Source organism: Hordeum vulgare, chromosome 2H, assembly GCF_904849725.1.
Source record: "Hordeum vulgare subsp. vulgare chromosome 2H, MorexV3_pseudomolecules_assembly, whole genome shotgun sequence".
Taxonomy (NCBI): Eukaryota; Viridiplantae; Streptophyta; class Magnoliopsida; order Poales; family Poaceae; genus Hordeum; species Hordeum vulgare.
Window position 1 is genome coordinate 640,121,440 of NC_058519.1, and position 20,066 is coordinate 640,141,505.

Below are 20,066 nucleotides of genomic sequence, written 5' to 3' on the forward strand. Positions count from 1 at the left end.
TATTACTCCTTGTATCCGTGTACCAGATTGCATGACCAGGTATTTCGGGAATTCTTAGGTGGGAATTCAAGTAGTTGCTGATAGGACAATCTTCCAACAAATGCATGATGTTAGGTTGGGGTTCGACATCTAGTGGATTCATTTGTTTACGGTCGACTTATAGCGGTACACGTTGTGTCTTAAAGAGTCCTTGTAGCTTGCTACCACTTGGGGACGCTTCGTATGTCGGGTGCACTGCCTTGCACTTGATGGCTACTGTAAAATCGAGCCCGTGCGATCCTGTCCATGAAAATATCGGACGAAATCTTTCTCATGAGTTTGTTCTGGCTTGTTTCATAAGCCTCATCCCTTTGTTTTGCTGAATATGGTAATTCGTGTTGCTTCGGTGTAAAGTGGTGATTTCAGGTCTTTCCTAAGAGGTGTTCTCATATTTTTATGTGAGAATGCAAATTCTTTTGTTCATTCAAATTGCCTTATCAATTCTGTCATCTGGAGTCGTCATGTCAATTCTTTCCAACTGGTGTGCTTCTATTCAACTGAATTCTATCCTCTCCAATTTTGCAAGATCATTCTCTCAATTCTTTCCGGATTTCATCTCATCTGTCTCAAGTTGTCTTTGTCTTTCCCCACCCTCCCGCCCTTTTTTCTCAGTGATTCAATTTTCATCCACGAGTTTCTTTTCATTGTGCTTCCGCTGTCTGTTCTTTTCTCTCTTACCCGGTGATTCATTGTGAAGATTCTCAGGAGATTCGTGTCATATTTGTTCATTCTTGTCATCCTTACCGGTGAATTTAATTCAGCTATCCGTGTTCATCATATCCTAATTATCCTTGTAATTCTTTTTCATGTTGGAGATTCTTTCAGCCTATCTTGGTTATTCATTCCTCTCTTTTCATCCGGAGTGTTGAAGATATCTCGAAAGTTTCGTGTTTTCAATTCTTTTAGTTATTTCGAGGTTCTCAACCTCATCTAGTTCTCTTCATACCGATGCAATATCTCTCTTCCAAGTAATCTTTTCCAACGGTGGTTTCTTTGAGTGGGCCCATAACCCACAGGTTCTTTCCTGGCTCTTCTAATTTTTTCCCGGAGATCCTTAATTCTTTCAACTATGACGTAAGTATGATTTTCATCAGTCATATTCCTTCTTCTAGATGAATTTGAATTAATTCTCATATTGGCTCAACCTTTCATTCTTCTTTATTCCGGAGTGTCTTAGATATTCTTGGTGTTGTTTCTCGTCATCATTCTCAGCTTGCAAATTCGGAGGAGTGTTTCTCTCAAATCTTGGTTCATTCTCTTGAGATTTATCATTTCAGCTTCGTGTTGTCTTCTTAGTTGTTTTCGTTCATGAGTAATCCCTTTCTTGCTATCCGGTGCATTTCTGAGTTTTCATTCTCGATCCTCCGAAGGCCATCATTTCAGAAGATTCTTCGTTCTCAGCTTTCAGCTTTCATCCTCAATTCTTCTCCATTGTTGTCTGTTTGTCGTCTCTCGTTTATCTGGTGCCTTGTTCAAGTTTTCTCTCAGGTGGCTTATGATCTCTTCATTCTCTTGTATCTCCATTAATTCGTGGTGTTCACATTCAATTGTGAATTCTTACCGGTGTTTCTTGCAACATTTGTTCTAGTTTGTGCTTTATCTATCTCTCTTTAATCGTTTCAAGAAGATTAAGTTGTATGCTAAATCCGTTGCTTGTCATCAATTAAACTTGATGAAGGATAAGCATAACATAATTCTTATTCCTGTTTCATTATGATTTCAATTCTTCTTCCAGAGTGGCCCATGATATCAATTCCTTTTTCTCAATTGTTCTTATCTTGTCTTTCTGGAATGCCAAGTTTTCTCAAGTTTCTCTTCGTGAAGCTTCATCGAAGACTTTGCAAGGTCATAATCTTATTCTTTTCTACCTTCATATCTTTGCATCATTCATTTGTATACGGAGGTCCTTCTTGGTGGTTCGTCAAGATTTCATTCATTCTGAAGTGTTCTTCAAGATTCCTGTTGGAATACCTCAAGTATTCTTTCTCTTCCATTTTTCAGTGCATTGTTTTCCTTTATCATTTGAGGTGGTATTATAGCCTTCTTGTTAGTGTAGGAGCCTCGAAGAATTTTCCTTTCAAGAATGAGATAATTAAATCCACCAATTCTATGATCATGAGATATTTCTACCCATGATTTCTTCATTGAGCTATCTTGGTTTGCATTTCACCTAAAGCTTTTCCTATGGTTTGTGCTATCATGGTGCTTGTCATTTATCCAAGTTTTCAATGTATCCTCTTTGTTGTAAGAAGTTCGATATCTTTGCTTTCAACTATCCTTGTTTCTTTTAGTGGTTGGTTGTCACCTCATATTTGTTGAGATGATTTTCATAAGCCCACTACTATCTTGTTCTTTTCGTTATTGGTTTTCCAACTACTACGCCAATTCTCTGTCCGGAGGCTCTTCAATTCTATTGTGATGATAGTTGTCATTCTTTTCTTCATTCTCTTCTTCCGCTTGAGCTAGTTCCTATTCTATTGTTCCGGAGGCTTTGTGATATTGCTCTTTTGGGTCAATCATGTTGTTCTATCAAGACCATGGTGCTCCCTTGTTCTATTTACTTGTTTGTTGTGAATATTGTCTAATTCTCTCTTCCTATCGAATTTTTTTCCATTTCCTACCGAAGTGCTGCAGCAATTTTCCGTGGATTCTTGCCTCTTCTCATATCATTCCTAATCTCTTTGCAACCTTCAAGGATCGTTGGTTTCACTCATTTGTCAAAGAAGCAACTAAGTTTTACCTCTTGTTCTTCCTCATCCTCTCCCCCTTTCATTCTTGGATATCGGGGCGAGATCCTCCTGTAGTGTAGGAGAGTTGTGACAGCCCGAGACCGACGCTCCAGAAGATTTCCCTTTTGTTCCTTTGCCGCCTTGTGATTATTTGTTTGTTGCATTGATCATGTCATCACGCCATCAAGTCTTTAATTTATTCTGCAGTCAAATAAATAAATTGCATGGATCTTGGGTCTATTTAATTGAGGGTTTCACATGATGATTCTCTTTATAACATATCCTCCTGATATTTAGGGAGCTACTATAAAATAATCCATTATTTGGATTCACCCATGAACACACTTACATTTTAAATCACACGCTTTTCTACTCCAAGTTTGGTCCCCGAACCTTGCGGTCATTCTTTCATCTTTTTTCCCAAGCTCCTCCTAGTTTATCAACATTTTGAACCTTCCAATGCCCACTTTATTCAAACTCATTTGAAATTAATTCAAATAAGTTCGAATTAAAAACATCACTCATGCTCATTACTATATTTCTTGGGTCAAGCTCATTTTGTGAGTCCAAGAAAATAATCCCCATGTCTAAATTCTTTCCTAACCCTCTCTTTCTTATCTTCATTCAATATTCTGTTTTTTTTGCTTAAATCTGTGGAGAGAGAGGTCAGGCCCACCCCACCTGAAGGCCACCTATCTTACCTAGCCCACCTCCACCTTCCCCTTCCTCTCGTTCCAACGAGTGGATGTTCGTCTGATCCTCCTGGCACCATTCTGATTGCTGCCGTACAGCTCCCTAGCCCCTGTTAGTTGCCCTCACGTCCGTGTCCTGACCTAGCTCGTCCTTCTCCCTCCTCACGCCGCCACCTCTCAACTTTCCCTATGTTTTCCCTTCTTCCTCAAGAGAACAGAGAACTAGAGCACCATGGCTGAGAGCTTCCTGTTGTTGATTGCGTGGTCGGAGGCCACCTTGGTCGTATCCGGCATTCCCATCTTCTTCCTCGACGTCGACTACGTCCGTTCAGACGTCTTCCCTGCCCTGGGTCGCCTCCACTACGTCGTCGTCGTCTTCTACTTCTTGGACCTCGACCGATGTGTGCTCGCCCACGTTGACCGCAAGCACGAGCCGGGTCCGGATCGTTTCGCCAAGGCGTCGCCAGAGCCCTCCTCTAGCCTCGCCTCTTCTTCCTGCCCTCTCCTTTCTTCCTTCTCTTCTCCATATCTGTGTAATCTCCCTGCCTCTCTCTGTATCTCAGCAGGGAGCCCGCCATGGATGCCTGAAGGAACTCCACCGCCCATGGCCCCGTCCCCGGTCGGGAGCCAAAATTGGCCGAGCCCCACGTCAAGATCCATGCCTCCTCAAGCTTAGCTCGGTTCTCCTCTGCTTCTTCTTGCCATGGACACGACCTCTGATCCCCGATATGAGCATCTTCCCCGTATCTGAAACTTGTTCAGTCCAAGATCCGTTCTGGGAAGTAAAGTTTGTTTAGTGTAGGCTCTGTTTTTCTCCACGAGCACATCAGCAGCCGAGTCGGCTAGCACCGCTGGTTACTTCCCACAGGTGTGGGGTTCGAATCCCAGTTGTGCCTATATAATTTTGCACTTTTTGCGTTAACCTGCACCCTATGGAAGTGCTACTACATCTGCTTAGAATCCTGTCATATATCAAAACAGAGTGGTAGCAGAGTTGGCTAGCGTAGCTGCTTCGTTTCAAGGGGTCCTGGGTTCAAATCCCAGACAACCCTATTTTCCTTTTGTTTTATATTTTGGTTCAGATTAGCTCCTTACATAGGTTCTTAGTGAGGGTTTTGTCACAGTCTGTTTGTAGCCAGTTGGTCAGTGTGCAGCGCTGGCACCAGGGAGGTCATGGGTTCGAATTCAGGACGCTCCAATTTTTGCCTGTTTTTGTCCAGGCCACTTGTTGCACACTCAACCCCTCGGGTAATTCGAGTCTTGCTTCGTTGTATGAGTTGCGTTGTTGCCCGTTTCATAAATGCCATTAGTTTCACGTACCCCCCTTATTTATGCCCCCGACATATGGGAACCGGATAATCGGGATCACCCCATTCTTTATTTAGTGTTCCCGCACACGCTTCCAGATCGTGGCACCGATATCTCGTTGAGTATCGGGATAGGAACGTTGCGTGACATCGTTTCCGTTTTGCCGCCATGGTTCCCTTTCGTTCATCATGGCGACACATGCTTCTTTCTCTTCTTGCCCGTGTTGTTACGAACTTGCATGCATGACGCATTCATGGCATATATCGTGTGTTGCATGCCTCTTGTGCCGTAGCTCCGTTTTATGCTCCGCGTGTTAATCGTCTAGGATGTCAGATAGAATCACTCGCTTCACCCCTTGCCATGTTAACAACGATTTAATATTGTCGTGTAAATAATCGGGAGTGAATTAAATAATTAAGCGTGGAGTTTCGTTGATATGCGACTCGTTGCATATCGAGCTTCATTTAATGTGTAGTGTTTGCGTGAGGTGAATTGCCATGCCATCACTTGCATCATTGATCTGTTCATGCATCATATTAGGTTGTGCATCATGTTGTGCATCGTGTGGTGAATATTTGTGTTGATGGTTGTTTCCGGTTTGCTTCGTCTCGATAGAGTTCCGCACGCGTGTCGGAATGTGAGGACCCGTTCGACTACGTTGGTTCGCCGACTCCACCGAGTTGTTCTTCTTCCAAGCGGGATCTCAGGCAAGATGACCATTTCCCCAGATACCATTACTATCATTGCCATGCTAGTTTTATCGCTTCTATCGATTATGTCTCGTTGCCTACCACATGTTAAATATCAGCCTCTCAACAATGCCATGATTACCTTCAACCTGTTCGGCCTAGCAAACCATTGATTGCCTATGTTACCGCTTGCTTAACCATATTGTTAGTGTTGCTAGTTGCAGGTGGAGATGCTTCCATGTGATAACATGGGTTCCTTGTCTTATCACCATATATTAATGCTATTTAATTTAATGGACCTATATACTTGGTAAAAGGTGGAAGGCTCGGCCTTTCTAGCCAGGTGTTTTGTTCCACCTTTGCCCCCTTAGTTTTCGGCTACCGGTGTTATGTTCCATAAATGAGCGCTCCTAACACGATCGGGGTTGTTATGGGGACCCCCTTGATAATTCGTTTTAGATTAAATCTGGTCTGGCAAGGCCCAACTTTGGTACTACATTTGCCTAATAACTAATGAATTGCATAGGGAGTAATTAACCCGAGGATATTTAATCAACCCCCGGGCCAGTGCTCCTCATGAGTGTTGGTCCCACTTGAGCGATGTCCGGCGCCCCTCTGGTCCCCTGGAGGTTTAGCGATCCCGACGTCTAGCTCATCCGCCGTGTCCTGAGAACGAGATACGCGGCTCCTAACGGGATCGTCGACACGTCGGGCGGCCTTGCTGGATTACTTTTACCTTTGACGAAATATCTTGTGCATCGGGATTCTGGTGATGCTTTGGGTAATCTCAGAGTTGAGGTTTTCCACTAGGGAATCCGACGAGATCGCGAGCTTCGTAATTGAGGATTTCTTTGCGGCTTGTTGTAATTTGTGATGGACTAGTTGGAGCACCCCTGCAGGGTTAAATCTTTCGCAAAGCCGTGCCCGTGATTATGTGGCAACGTGGAAACTTTGTTTAACACTGGTTCTAGATAACTTGAAGTTAACTTAATTAAAATGTGCCAACTGTGTGCGTAACCGTGACTGTCTCTTTCGTGAGTTCCTTCTCCGATCGAGGACACGATGGAGTTATGTCTGACGTAGGTAGGTGTTCAGGAGCATTCATTTGATCATGAGTAGTTCACATCCGTTATGCGTAGATCTTCCCCCTCTTATTTCTTGTACTCGTAAGTTAGCCACCTCATATATGCTTAGCCGCTGCTGCAACCTCACCACTTAACCATACCTCACCCATTAAGCTTTGTTAGTCTTGATACCTTTGGAAATGAGATTGTTGAGTCCCCTGTGGCTCACAGATTACTACAACACCAGTTGCAGGTACAAGTAAAGGTTACTTGACGCGAGCGCGTTGATTGTTCATTTGGAGTTGCTTCTTCTTCTTCTTCTTCATCGATCTAGGATGGGTTCCAGGCCGGCAGCCTGGGATAGCAAGGATGGACGTCGTTCTTCTTTTCTCGTTTGTTTTTCGTCCGTAGTCGGACCCTGCTCTTACTCTTGATGATTATGTAATATACTGATGTGACTCTGATGTAGCTTGTGGCGAGTGTAAGCCAATTCTGTTACATATCTCTCCTTTTCAGTACATGTACTTGTAACGATATCCATTCTTGCGACACGACAAGATGCGCTTCTATCCCTGACGAGGCCTTTGTGCCAAATTGAGGATAGGGTCGCATCTTGGGCATGACATGCGCGTAGACACATGAGAGAGCACAGAGCTGGAGCGGCGGAGAAGAAGGAGAGGCGGGATCGTGGGGATCGCCGTCCTTAAAGTTTGCCGATGGAAGCTAGGCCTGCGACGCCATCGCCGGCAGAGTCGCGAGAGCCCAGAGAAACCGCCAGCCTTTGCCTTGTCTGCAGATGACTTGAGATTTGAGTGCGCTGTTTTGTTCTGATTTTTTTCTATTGTCCCCAGTACCAGCGTGGCGAGCCGGTGCAGAAGACAATGCGTCGGCCCATTCGGGGGACTGTGTGTGCATCGCGAGACTATTTAATGCAAAACACGCCAAATAGGAGCTCCCCTGCATTCATTCATTTCTAAACAAAATACTCTCTCCGTCACAGTTTATAAGGTATGCACGTGTACCTAGGTCGTCAATTTGACTTATATAAAATATATTGTTTAACATAAAAATTATATCATTAAAAAATAAAACATCTAAAGTTTGTAATGATATATTTTTTGTAATATATGCCCATCATTAAGTTGGTCAAATTGACGACCTAGATACACGTGCATGCCTTATAAACTGAAACGGAGGGAGTAACTTTTTGGGCTAAATGGCGGTAAAAGTACATGAAAAAGAGCAACTCAATATTATTACTAGTGAACATATTTTGATATAATTTGCTAAGTAAAATGTTTGACTTGGAACAATCATAAAACATCAATTATGTTATAACCAAGTGCCTAATTTAGATATATTCATCATACTTTATGATGGACCCACGGTGTTGTTGAGTAAATAGGTAATTTTTTGATTAGATTAATTCATGAAATAATCATTAACATAGCAATGATTAGATTCATGACATACTGATTATGGAGCACACTAACATGTACTACACATATATTAGAAACATCTACACATATATCTAGTACTACTAAGACTAAAATAAACAGGAGCGGGATAAATGAATTATACCCTCCAATCGGCCAGTTGGCCGCCGCAGCAGCAGTGGCGGCGGCAGTATCCTCGGGCTCCTTCTTGTCGGCTTCGGCCTTCTCTTGGGCGAGACGGTCAACGTTGGCTGGTGTAGACATGGCGATGACGAAGGCGACGCGGACGAACGGAGGCGAGCAGTAGAGTAGTCGCTTTCCAAAAACCTAATCGCCCCTCTCCCGTACAAGATCCGGAGAGGCAAGGTTTTGGAGGCCTGCTCTCCCGTCAACCATGTATGCGGTGAACGAGACGTAGTCACTTATATAAGTGCGGCCAAAATTAAGGGCGTATGTATGAGTTCGGCTCGGCTCATTCCCGCAACCGGCTGCGCGTCGTGGCGAGGTGGGTGGCAGAGGAGGAGTGCGTAAGGGCCTCTTATCTTCTCATGTTCCAATAGCATGTGGAAGAGAGATCCTTATAAAAGGGTCCAATTTCTTCTCCACTAGCGGGGTAGGACTAATCTTTCCATCACCCCTTGTCATGCCACCACCTATATGGACCCTTAGTGATTTTCTGAAATTTTCTCATGGGCCTTAAGCCCATCACAGATTTCAACAGGTGCTACTCAAACGGCGATCCGAGGGAGCAATTTTGAAGAGGAATGGTTAGGGTGGAAGATGAGGAAATTCTTCGTTAGCTTGTTTTCGCACAAAGTTGTTAGAGCATTTACAAACGGACATCGCAAATCCGGCCCCTCGAACGCCCGTGGATATGTCCGGGCACGTTCGTGTACACTAATGGATCACATCTTAAATAATGCATTCTACGTTCGGATACCTTAAATTAAAAACCTCAAATCAATACTATTATATGCACCGTAAACCTAATACTAAGCGGAGCTCGTCCGGCTCCGCCGTGCCCATGTCCGGTGGCTGGCTGCATCCCTCATAGTATCGGTCCGGTCGCCGACGAGGTAGAGTAGGACATGGGACACTAGGCGGCTCACGGGAGTCGACCTCCCGCCGTTTCCTATGGCCTACTCTTCCTCGTCGGAGCCCGTAACCTGAACGGTGCCAGTCGACGTGTGGTCGATAATGGATCCTTCGTGGAAGGAGCCAACGTCCACCACGATGCGGTCGCGTCGACCACACTGGTGCACCCTAGGGGGCGTCGGAGAGTGTGACTCTGTCTCTCCAATAGCCGTCGCCGCATCCCGTGCACGTTGCCTCGCTCGGCGGGCACACTAAGCCATGACAGCGTTCGAGATCGGCCATGCTTCGTGCTCGACGCGTCAATGAAGGGGTTGCGTCTCCGCCACAGTGTTCAGACACGAGGCGGACCGCACCGCCTTCGGTGAGGCAACAACACTGGATCCAACCACCGATTGTGTGGATGCAATGGATTCCCGACGTTGCGAGTCCGAGCTTTGCCGTCAGGCAATCGCATCCCGGGAGTGGCGGAGCGCAAGTCGGGCGACCATCTCCCCCTCGGGGCCTCGTGGGACGAGCTCGTGGTCGACGGATATGGAGGTGAAGACTCAGATCTGCTGCTCGTCATGCCGGAGATGAGCTTGGGCGGCGGATGAGAGTGGAGGGAAGGATAGTGAAGTGGAGTGAAGTGGCTAGGGTTTGGTCCGACGAACGAATGAGGACGAATATATGTGGGATAGATGGAGGCCAGCGTGGGCCAAGTGAACGTGTCCGAGCTTCCCATATCCTCTTTATATTTTTATTGAAAATTAAAGGTACTGGTAAATCCAGACGTTTGAGGCTGATTTGAACAACTCATCGGACGGCCGGGTCCGGCTGAGGATGCTTTTAGACTCTAAAGCACATGCTGCATGCATGCAAGGAGTGTCAAGCCCACATTTTTATTTATTTATTTATTACTTTACCAAGTTCATACTTTTGATATCTTATTATTGCACATGATATTGTGTCGACCGACGCACTACTCAGAGCATGTACACCGCTCCACTCTGGACCGATGCCTCATCTGCCACGTCTACATGTCCGATGCCACCTCCTCCAAACTTGTTGCTTGCCGAACAAAACGGGCTCCTGCAGAAGAGCCGAGTTCTTCCCTGACAAAAGCACCAGGCAGCCGCTCGGGCGACGCGGTGTGGACCACGCAGCAAAAACCGCGGGAATCGAGGGAGGGCGCGAATCGGGAGAAGGCAAGGCGGCGCGAATCGGGAGAAGGCAAGGCGGCGCGAATCAGGGGAAGGGAGGGCGAATCAGGCGAATTGGGGGAAGATCTGATCTGAACGAGAGAAGCCCGCCGTTGTGAGCCCGCCGTCGAACGAGAGGAGCCCTGAGCCTGCCGTCGGCGTCGTCCTCAGCCTGCCGTCCTCGTCCTCACCCTCGTCCTCAGCCTGCCGTCGGCGTCGTCCTGTAGGTACTGATTTCCTCCGTTTCTTCCTGTTCGTTGCTCAACTGAATCTGGTTTGGTTCAGTAAACGAATTTGGTCTGCTATTGTGATCTGTTGCCTCGTTTTGCTGGTGTTGCTGCTTGTATGTGATTTGCTGCCTCGTTTTGCTGGTGCTGGTGCTGCTGCATATTACTAGGATTCAAATATTTCTCTTGTATGTGATTTGCTGCTTCGATTTGCTGGTGCTGGTGCTGCTGCATATTACTAGGATTCACATATTTCTCTTCTATGTGATTTGTAGCCTCGTTTTGCCGGCGCTGGTGCTGCTGCATATTACTAGGATTCAGATATTTCTATCACTTTATAGTTATGTGTGATTGTTAAGCAGTATAGTTATGTGTGATTCAAATACCAAACTAATTCATGTTCTGTCTAGTCAAGCAAGATTAGCATCTTAGGCGAATATTTTGAACTGCAACTTTGTTTTTTGCACTAGCAGCTCCAAGTACTAAGCTCCAGTCCAATTACTCTGCCTCCCGAGCTGTTTATATAGTTTTTTATTTATTTATTCAGGATCAATCAGACTAGTAACATGCACTCTTATGCAAGATTAGCATCTCAGGCAAATATATAGGCGAGGATATATACTTCATGTTAGGATTTTATTTCTACACTTCATGAACGCCTGTTGGCAAAATACTCTCTTGCTAACAGGAAATCTGTTAGTAGAAGTATATGTTGAAGTTAGTTAGTAGAAGTATATGTTGAAGTATCTGTTATGTTAGGATTTTGCTTTCTTTATTTGTGGAATGCTTGTTACTGTTTTGATTAATAACTTAGAAAATGGCCATGTCCAAGATTATAGTTCCAGGTGTAGTTCTGTGCATAATTCTTACTACTTGATATTTAAATTGTAGCTCAACTTGCAATATGTCACAATCGAGTTCTGATGAGTTCGAAGATGACATCATTGACCCGGCAGAAGTGTTCTCGCTAGAAGATTACTTGGCACAACAGAATATTCTCAACAACTTTGCTGCACAAATAGCTACCAATATTCATGATGCACTAGCAGCTCCAAGTACTAGGCGTCGGTCAGCCCCTAGGACATATATTGACAGGAAGAGAGAATTTTACAACCAACTTCTCATAGCAGATTACTTCTCTGATAATCCTACCTATCCCGATTACTACTTTCGTAGAAGGTTCCGCATGGGAAAGCCCCTCTTTCTACGCATTGTTCAAGCGCTTGGTGAGTGGTCTCCCTACTTCACTCAAAGGGTAGATGCCCTCGGCCGTCCAAGTCTATCGCCTTTACAGAAATGCATAGCAGCCATGCATATGTTGGTGTATGGTGTACCTGCTGACAAAACAGATGACCACATTCGATTAGGTGCTACTACGGCACTCATGTGTCTTGAAAATTTTGCCAAGGGGGTCATTGCCAAGTTTGGTGGAGAATATTTGTGTAGGCCAACTGTTGAAGACATTCAGCGTCTACTAGAAATTGGCGAAGCACGTGGTTTTCCAGGCATGCTAGGAAGCATAGACTGCATGCATTGGGAGTGGAAAAACTGTCCGGTTGGATGGAAGGGGCAGTTTACACGTGGTGACTATGGTGTCCCTACCATCATCCTTGAGGCTGTTGCATCCCATGATCTATGGATATGGCATGCCTTCTTTGGTGTTCCAGGATCCAACAATGACATCAATGTGCTCAATCAATCACCATTGTTCACTCAAACATTGCAAGGGGATGCTCCTAGGGTAGACTACTATGTCAATGAGCAACAATACAAGAATGGATATTATCTTGTAGATGGAATATATCCGGAGTGGGCTGTTTTTGTAAAAACCATTCGGTTGCCTCAAACTGAGAAGGACAAGTTATTTGCAAAGAAGCAAGAAGGTGCGAGAAAGGATGTTGAACGTGCATTCGGAGTTCTACAACAACGCTTCAAAATTGTGGCAGAACCATCACGACTTTGGGATCAAGTAGATATCTGCAACATAATGAAAGCGTGTGTGATCATGCACAACATGATACTCGAAGATGAGAAGGGCGTGGAGTTGCCTTTCGATTTGAATGAAGGTCTAGGTTCATCTACTGCTTTGCCACCTACAGCGATTAGTGGGGCTACTCCTTTGTTTGCTGACGTGGTCAGAAGAGACGTTGAGATCCGTGACCGAGCCATGCACAATCAGCTCAAACAAGACTTGGTTGAGCATATTTGGAAGAAATTGAGCGAAGATACAAACAATTAGTGTGTGTGTGTGTGTGTGTGTGTGTGTGTGTGTGTGTGAGAGAGAGAGAGAGAGAGAGACAGACAGAGGAGTGACTATCTTCGAATTGTATGTGTTATATAAAGAGTGTTTTAAGATTGTTTTGAATTTACTCTAGATTATACATACTCACTTGTGTTCTTTATTTTCTTCAGTTTGATGTACTACTTCACTGAACCATGAACTTCAGTTTCATGTACTACTTTCTCTTTCAGCTGCAATGGAATATCGTCCTCCTAATGGTTTCATGAGCTTCCTTCAAGGCCAAAGTCATCCAAACTTTCCCTTGCCAACCCCTCAGCAGCTTGGTTTCCAACATCCGATGTTCTGCACGCAGCCGCCGCCACCAACCAAGCACCACCCTCTTCCATCAACATCTGATCCAAGGACCACAACTCCATCCAGTAAGCGAAAACGAGTCACAATTGATGTGGAAGCAGCTGATGAAGATAGACAAAGGTTATATTATACAAAAGAAGAGGACATCAGATTGGTAAGCCCCCAGAATTTATTTAGGCTGATTCTCCTGTTTTTATACTCCTACTATACATGCATCTTGTCTATGGCGTTGTTGTTTGGCTTCAGGCGTTGGTCTGTATTTCAACTTATATATGAAGGTTCCAGATTCTGAACTGCTGGTCCATTTACACTCTCTTTTTTTTGGCTGCAAGTCCATTTATACTTGCACAAGTCTCAGTGTTTAGATCAAATGGTTCTCAGTGTCCACCTAAAAATAGTTTCTTAGTTGTTTGAGAAAGTATTTCCAAAGTAACTTTACAAGTGTTGCAATCTTGTTCTGAGAAAACTGCAAATCATTTTTGTATGGTTGGAAACACACTTCTGTACTTGTTCTGAAATTCATTGTGACATAGTAGTTATATCTTATATGTATTGTTTATCAAATTTAACTGCATGCTTACTTGCATGTTTACTTCCTTTGTGCACGTGAGTGCTTGGTTGCGCAACTCTGTGAATCCTATCGATGGGAATGCAAAGAAGGGAGAATACTACTGGAAGGAGGTTGCTGATACATTCAACAGCACAACTGAGAGTGACCGAAAGCGGGATGTCAAGCACCTCAAGAACCATTGGTACAAAACAACAAAGAAGGTAACCTCTTTCAACGGCTGCTATAACGAGATGAGAGACACCTATGCGAGTGGCCGGTGTGATCAACAATTGATGCAGCAAGCTCTAGACCTGTACCACAGCCGCAATGGACACCAGTTCACATATGTGCATTGGTGGGAAGCTGTGAAAGACAGCCAGAAGTGGAAGATTCATGTATACACAGAAGGAGATGGAACAAAGAGGTCAGCGCCAACACCAACTGAGAATGCTCAGCGTCCCCCAGGAACAAAGAGGGCGAAGAAAGCTACAGGAAAAGAGAAGGAAGCCCCTAGTGAGATGAATGACATGAAAGAACAGATTGAGGCCTTCCTACAAGCACAAGCTGATACTAAGGTCCAAACGAATGAGATGATGGAATTGCAGAGTCGTTTATCTGCTCAGAAGGTAGAAGCTAACCGACTTGCATATGAGGCAGCAAAGGAGAGGACTGTGGCAAAGTTAGCTGAGGAAAGAACCAAGTTGTTTGATAAGTTTACACAAATGTTGAGTGCCGACACTACAACAATGGAGCCATGGGCAAAGGAGATGCATGTGAGGGCTGTCACGAGATTGGGGGATCAACTTTTCAAGGAGGGATAGAAGGTATGTAGTTCAACTTGTTCGTCTCTCCTTTGTTTAGATGTTGTGTGTGTTCCGTAAGCTGATTGAAACCTGCTCAACTTATCTGCTAACGTTGGTAGTTAATTGAAGCCAAACCTGAACTTGAGTGCAAAGGTTGGATGCTAAACCTGTTTTGTCTTTGTTTTTGTAAGTGCAAACCTGAACTTGAGTGCTAAAGTTGGATGCCAAACCTGATTGAACTGCTTGCGTGTCGGCCATTTGGAGATAAACTAACTGTTGATATTCATTTGTCTTTCAAACCAAACTATTATGGATGCTCTGTAGATATGCGCCATGCTAGAAATTGTTGATATTCATTTGGAGTTACTACATTTTGAACTAAACCGTAGATATGTATTTCCTTGACTAAAACCAAACTGTAGATATGTATTTCCTCTGTTTTCCACATAGTTTGTGCCATGCTAGTTCTAAATATACTCTAACATGTGTCTTCCTTGTTATGGATATTCTGTAGATATGTGTGCAGCAAAGGGGAGCTTCATGTGCAAGGAAGCATAGAAGATGTGAGACTGTTTTGTTTTGAACGAGAAGGGCCAACGGATACACCAACAAATTCAGTTTGAACTTTGAATAAATATGATATGCGTGTTTACAAATCTTCTCTTGTGCTTGGAAACCTTAAGATTGTTCTATTATTGTGAGATTTTTTTTGTGTCATGGTCAAGAAATACTTCTTGTTATATTTTGGATATAAAAAATTGCTGGTAAGAATGTTCTATTGTTGTGGGATGTTCTCTATCATGGTCAAAACATAATTGTTGATATCGTTTGGATATCAAAATTGTTGCTTTTTTGTTTGGGGATCAAGTTTTTTTTATGACTTTCAGTGTGTAAGCTTGTTGATATTGTTGATTCAAAAGGTTGATGGTAAAGTTTAAATGTACTGAAGATTGCATGTGTTGAAATGTAGCTGTAAAAGAAAAAGTGTGATCATGTCATTAAAGGAAGTAGCTTCCATTGGGTGATTGTGACATAGACTAGTAGCTTCATTTCAGTTTATCTATGTGGATGGCTGGGCAGCACCAAGGGGTTGCCTCGATTGTACATGCCCTCAGACGGCGATGCTGTTTGGAATCCCACCGACGTGTGGTGCCGTAGGGTCCGCCCTCGGCGCGAGCAGCGTGTACGGCACCTCCACGGGCCCGTTCCGGTTCCTCAGCGTGGTGTCGGCGTTCCTCTTCTTGACAGCTTCCGCGACGGCGTCGAGCTTCGCGTTGAACTCGAGTAGCGCCTTGGCCGCCCGCTGCTCGTTCGTCCACCGTTCCGTGTCGGGCCGCTCCCCCATGAGCGGCTCTCCCGGCTTCACCGGCGGTTTCATGGTGAGCGCCATGATGCCGAAGGCCTCGGTCCTCGGCGTGATGCTGCCGAGGAATTCGGCCTCGGTCACCACCGCCCCGGCGTCGGCCGGCATCTCCCTGGAGGTGATGGTTGGGCGGTTCGGGACGAAGCCATTGTACGCGTACTGCCCGAAGCTGACGGCCGAGTGGTAAGCCGATCCGAGCCAAATGATGGTGGCGCAGGTCTCGACGAGGTCGTCGAGGCAGTCCATGGCCGGCCACCACGGCGCGTCGCTCAGGTCGCCGTGGCCCACGTCCCTCACCTCACTCCACCATGCCTGCAGCTCGCTGTCGCCCGCTACCGCGCTGTCTCCGTCGGCGTAGTATATCATGCAGTAATCGGTGACCCATTTCTTGATGGCCGTCCAGATCTCCAGCCCGTCCACTGCGTACGGGTAGTCCTTTATCAGCAGCTCCAGCTCCTCAGGGTACTTCGGATCGCCCCGCGCCATACCTCTGCATACGTAATGAATACCATAGTCAGCTGAATATTGTAGATTAATGAATATCGTGCCATTAAAAGAGCATTTTACTCGTTACCGCTTGACGAGTTCGTTGGGGAAAGCGAGCTGGGTGAAGTTATATGAACTGTATGCCTTGGAGGACATCTCCATGCCGTACTTGCCAGAGAAGTAGTTGACCTCGTGCATGTTGCGGAATAAGTCACCGCTCTGCCGCTGATCGCCGGCGCCGATGGCGATGTGTCGCGCCGTGGAGTTTGTGTTCAAAGTATTCCGGAAATGCGGCTTGAGGAGCCTGTGGATTGGGTGCAGCACGCTCAACTGCCGGTTCGCCGCGATCACCACCGGCTCCATCGTCGCGTGCGTCCTCAGCCTACATACATATAGGATGCATCAGTCAACATGACATGCGTACTACCTCGTATACATACTCCCTTCATTCCACAATATAGTGTGACCTCGGTTTTCAAGCTTATAAGTTTAATCATATATTTAACCAACATGAACAAGTGTGGTGAGAAAGAAAAAATTATACCATTAAAAACTTCATCCGAATACGAATTCAATAATATAATTTTTTGCTTTCCCCGTAATCACTCAAGTTGGTTAAATTTATGATCAAACTTAAACCTCAAAAATTGATGACACAATATATTATAAAATGGAGGAAGTAATAAGTGTCGCAGACATTTATTTAGAATCCGAGGGAGTACTCTCTACATTGTTATTTCACTAATATTTGAAGGACCAACCAACTAGTGTACATACCAGTGGAGGACATAGTTGTTCTTGCAGGTGTCGTTGGAAGCTACGTGGGCCTTGGCGAGTTCCCACGTGGTGAAGGTATCACCGCCGGCTTTGAGTTCGTCCGACGGAGTATACACAGTGCTGGTGGCGCCGAGGCGCTCATCCTCTGGGTGCGGCGAGCTGAGCTCGATCGCCAGCGGCTTGAGTGTCGAGTCGTCTTGCAAGAACAAAAGCGTCCTTGTCGCATACGACTTCCTCTGAGAGATCTCGCCCTTCTCATCGGTGCCCGGCAGTTCGTTGATGCGCTTCAGGTACGGCATCACCCAATCGTGGTGATCCACGGTGTACAGCCTGCCCGCTTCTATTGCCTACACAATTCATGCAATGGTCCGAGGGACGCATTTACCATTTTTGCATAGTACTGTAGAGTAACGGTTTAGCTATTTCTTCCCACTTTAAGAAATTTTTATTTATAATTTACTATGTAATTGTTTTGTATTCTGTGATACACTGAACGCTAATATTTTGTATGTTTTATTTGGAAATTAATAAAAATACACAACGGGCTCTTGATGTTTCCCTAAAAGGAGAAACTTAATTTATGATATAGTTGGGCCCGAAGAAATAAATCTATCGAGACAGACTGGGACTTTGAGTGAAAATAAGTATCAGTCAACAATTTTGCTTATGTACCCCTGCCAAAATTTAGTGAAATCATTTTTTGTAAACTTTAACTAGGTTTACAACAAAAAAAACCATCTATGATAGTGAATATTTACCATATGAAAATATATATCTTGATGAATTTAATGTTATTAATTTGGTATGTAAGTGTTCATAATTTTTCTATATTAATTTGCCAAACTATAGTGTATATATAATTTGCTCATGGTAAACATTTTTAGCAAGGAGTGAATATATAGTTCGTACCTGCTCCACATTCATGTTTCCCAAGTTCTTCTGAATGTGCTCTTTGGTTATCTTGCTGTCTTGGTCACCATACACAGCCCGGTCAAGCTTGCTCGTGAGTGGGAACTCGGTGACAAGCTCGATGGACAGGGGATTTGCCCCTGCGAGTGTCTGCCTGGCGAACTCTTCATCCGTCCGCCAACCTGTTCGATTCGCTATGTACACCAAAAATAGATTTGATGAGTCCAACATTCGTCGAATCACACATACATACTCCCTCCCTTTTTAGTGGACCTTGAGCTAGGCAAGGGGTTTGGATTTGAAGGCAAGGCTTTGCAAAGCCCGGCCAAAACCCGTCCAGGCCTGGTCAATGCATATGTTTACTTGGTAAGTTGTGTGGGTAGTTTTTTTTTTTTGAGTCTAAAGTTGTGTGGGTAGATGGAGGACATGGTTATCCTCTTTCCCTGAAGATAAAAGAGCATGTACATACGCCTTTCGTATCAAAATTGAGCTGCAAAAACGTCTGCTATTTTCGTACCGAGGTAGTACGTACATGGTGAGAGAATTGCGATATACTATACCTGAGATGACCTGTGGGACGGGGAATGGGAAGGGCTTGGCGTTGGTGTCGAAGAGGCCGTGGACATCCGCCAGCGACCCGAAGTGACCGTCCAGTTTGGGAAATATGGGTAACGAGGCCACAGGGCCGGTACGCTCGTCGCACGGGATGTAGATCGCTTCCTCCATTGACGCCCTCGTCTCGCTCGCCGGATCTGCCTTGCTCGGAGGCCGGCTGGTCCTGGTCCGGCGAGGGTACGGGTACTCCTTGGAGCCTCCCAGCACCGGGCGCGCCAGGTCCTTGCGCAGGTCCGGGTTTCCCAGATCGTTGTACAACGCGTAGTCGTACACGCGCTCCCATTTCTGCAGCGGCTTGTCGGCCGGCAAGCCCTCTCCCCGGAGCAGACGGAGCTCGTCTTCTCTGTCCTTGAGCAGCGCCGCCGGCGTCTTCTCCTTCACGTACGCCTGCAGCAGAATCATCGAAATAATGTTTTAGTCATATATGCATGAAAATAGTTCATGACATCTGTGTGTAGTGCACGCACGTCGTTGGTGAAAAAGAGGCGGTACGGGTGCTTATCGACGGGGTAGACCCATCCGTTGCAGAGGAAGTGGACGTCCGGCGAGCTCAGGCTCAGCAGCTGCAGGTACACGGGGAAGTCGGAGTTGTTTGTCACCAGTAGTGCGCCGGGCGCGCCCAGGGCCTCGTCCCACAGCAGCTCCACGTCGAGCTCCGTCTCACCGCTCGATATGACGGCGTCCAGCGCTGCCACCTCCCCTCTCACGCCGCGCCCGTCGCTCCCTGTATATATGTTTGTCAGGGTATAACGTACGGCTGACCATCTGGTTAAGCTACAAACATATGAATGCATGCAAAAAATGTACCGGGGACAGTGGCGCTGACGAGCTGGAGGGAGAGCCTGAGCGGGCTGTTGGGCGAGTCCGAGCTCTGCAGCAGCAGCTTGCCCTGGACACGAGAGCTAGTGGCGGTGGGCGAGGTCTGGACGTCGGAGCCGGCAACCGCACGCGTGGCCGTGGTGGCGCCATGGCTATGGCTTGTGTTCGGGTGCAAGATTTTCAGCTGCGAGCGAGCCGCTGAAGGAACGAGCATTGGCCTTCGTCCATCCCGGCGCTCCAGCGCCCCTGCAGGACGGAGCACCGTCGTGGTCCATCCGGGCGGCGCCCCAGTGGCCGTGGCAGACGGAGCATGCGGGCCGCGGGCACACGGACGTGGGCTGTAATGGATCTGCATCGGCATCGAGTTGATCGGGCGAGAATTCGTGTTTGGGTGGATGACACACACACACATATATATATATACGTCGGGAGCAAAATTGGACAGACGCTGGCGCTGTAAATGTTTGGGTAGGGAAAATGAGTGAGTCCACAACACCATAGCGTCAAGATTCGTGCAGATCGCAACACCTACCATTTCCCATTTTGTGCTATACATTGGATACGAAAACGAATAATGGAGGTGGTCGGTCCAGAAATGCTAGACCTATGAACCATTTGTACTTAAGGGGGTCTGCTAGAGATGCTCTAACAAACATCATATGTATATAGTTACATGACTCACAACATACTG

The 20,066-nt window shown here is 45.8% G+C and overlaps 2 protein-coding genes across 2 annotated transcripts; one reads left to right on the forward strand and one right to left on the reverse strand.

Moving 5' to 3' along the window:
- Nucleotides 1-11,361: 11,361 nt before the first annotated feature.
- LOC123428877 lies at nt 11,362-12,696 on the forward strand. The gene has a single exon (XM_045112989.1). The coding sequence runs from the start codon at nt 11,362-11,364 to the stop codon at nt 12,694-12,696; it is 1,335 nt and encodes a 444-aa protein (XP_044968924.1).
- Nucleotides 12,697-15,386: 2,690 nt separating this feature from the next.
- On the reverse strand, nt 15,387-19,754 carry LOC123428217 (linoleate 9S-lipoxygenase-like). The gene is made up of 7 exons (XM_045112405.1): nt 19,364-19,754; nt 19,024-19,280; nt 18,502-18,943; nt 17,942-18,135; nt 17,033-17,379; nt 16,344-16,637; nt 15,387-16,259 (listed from the first exon to the last, which is right to left on the reverse strand). The coding sequence occupies exons 1-7, from the start codon at nt 19,734-19,736 to the stop codon at nt 15,518-15,520; spliced, it is 2,649 nt and encodes an 882-aa protein (XP_044968340.1). The 5' UTR covers nt 19,737-19,754; the 3' UTR covers nt 15,387-15,517.
- Nucleotides 19,755-20,066: the final 312 nt, after the last annotated feature.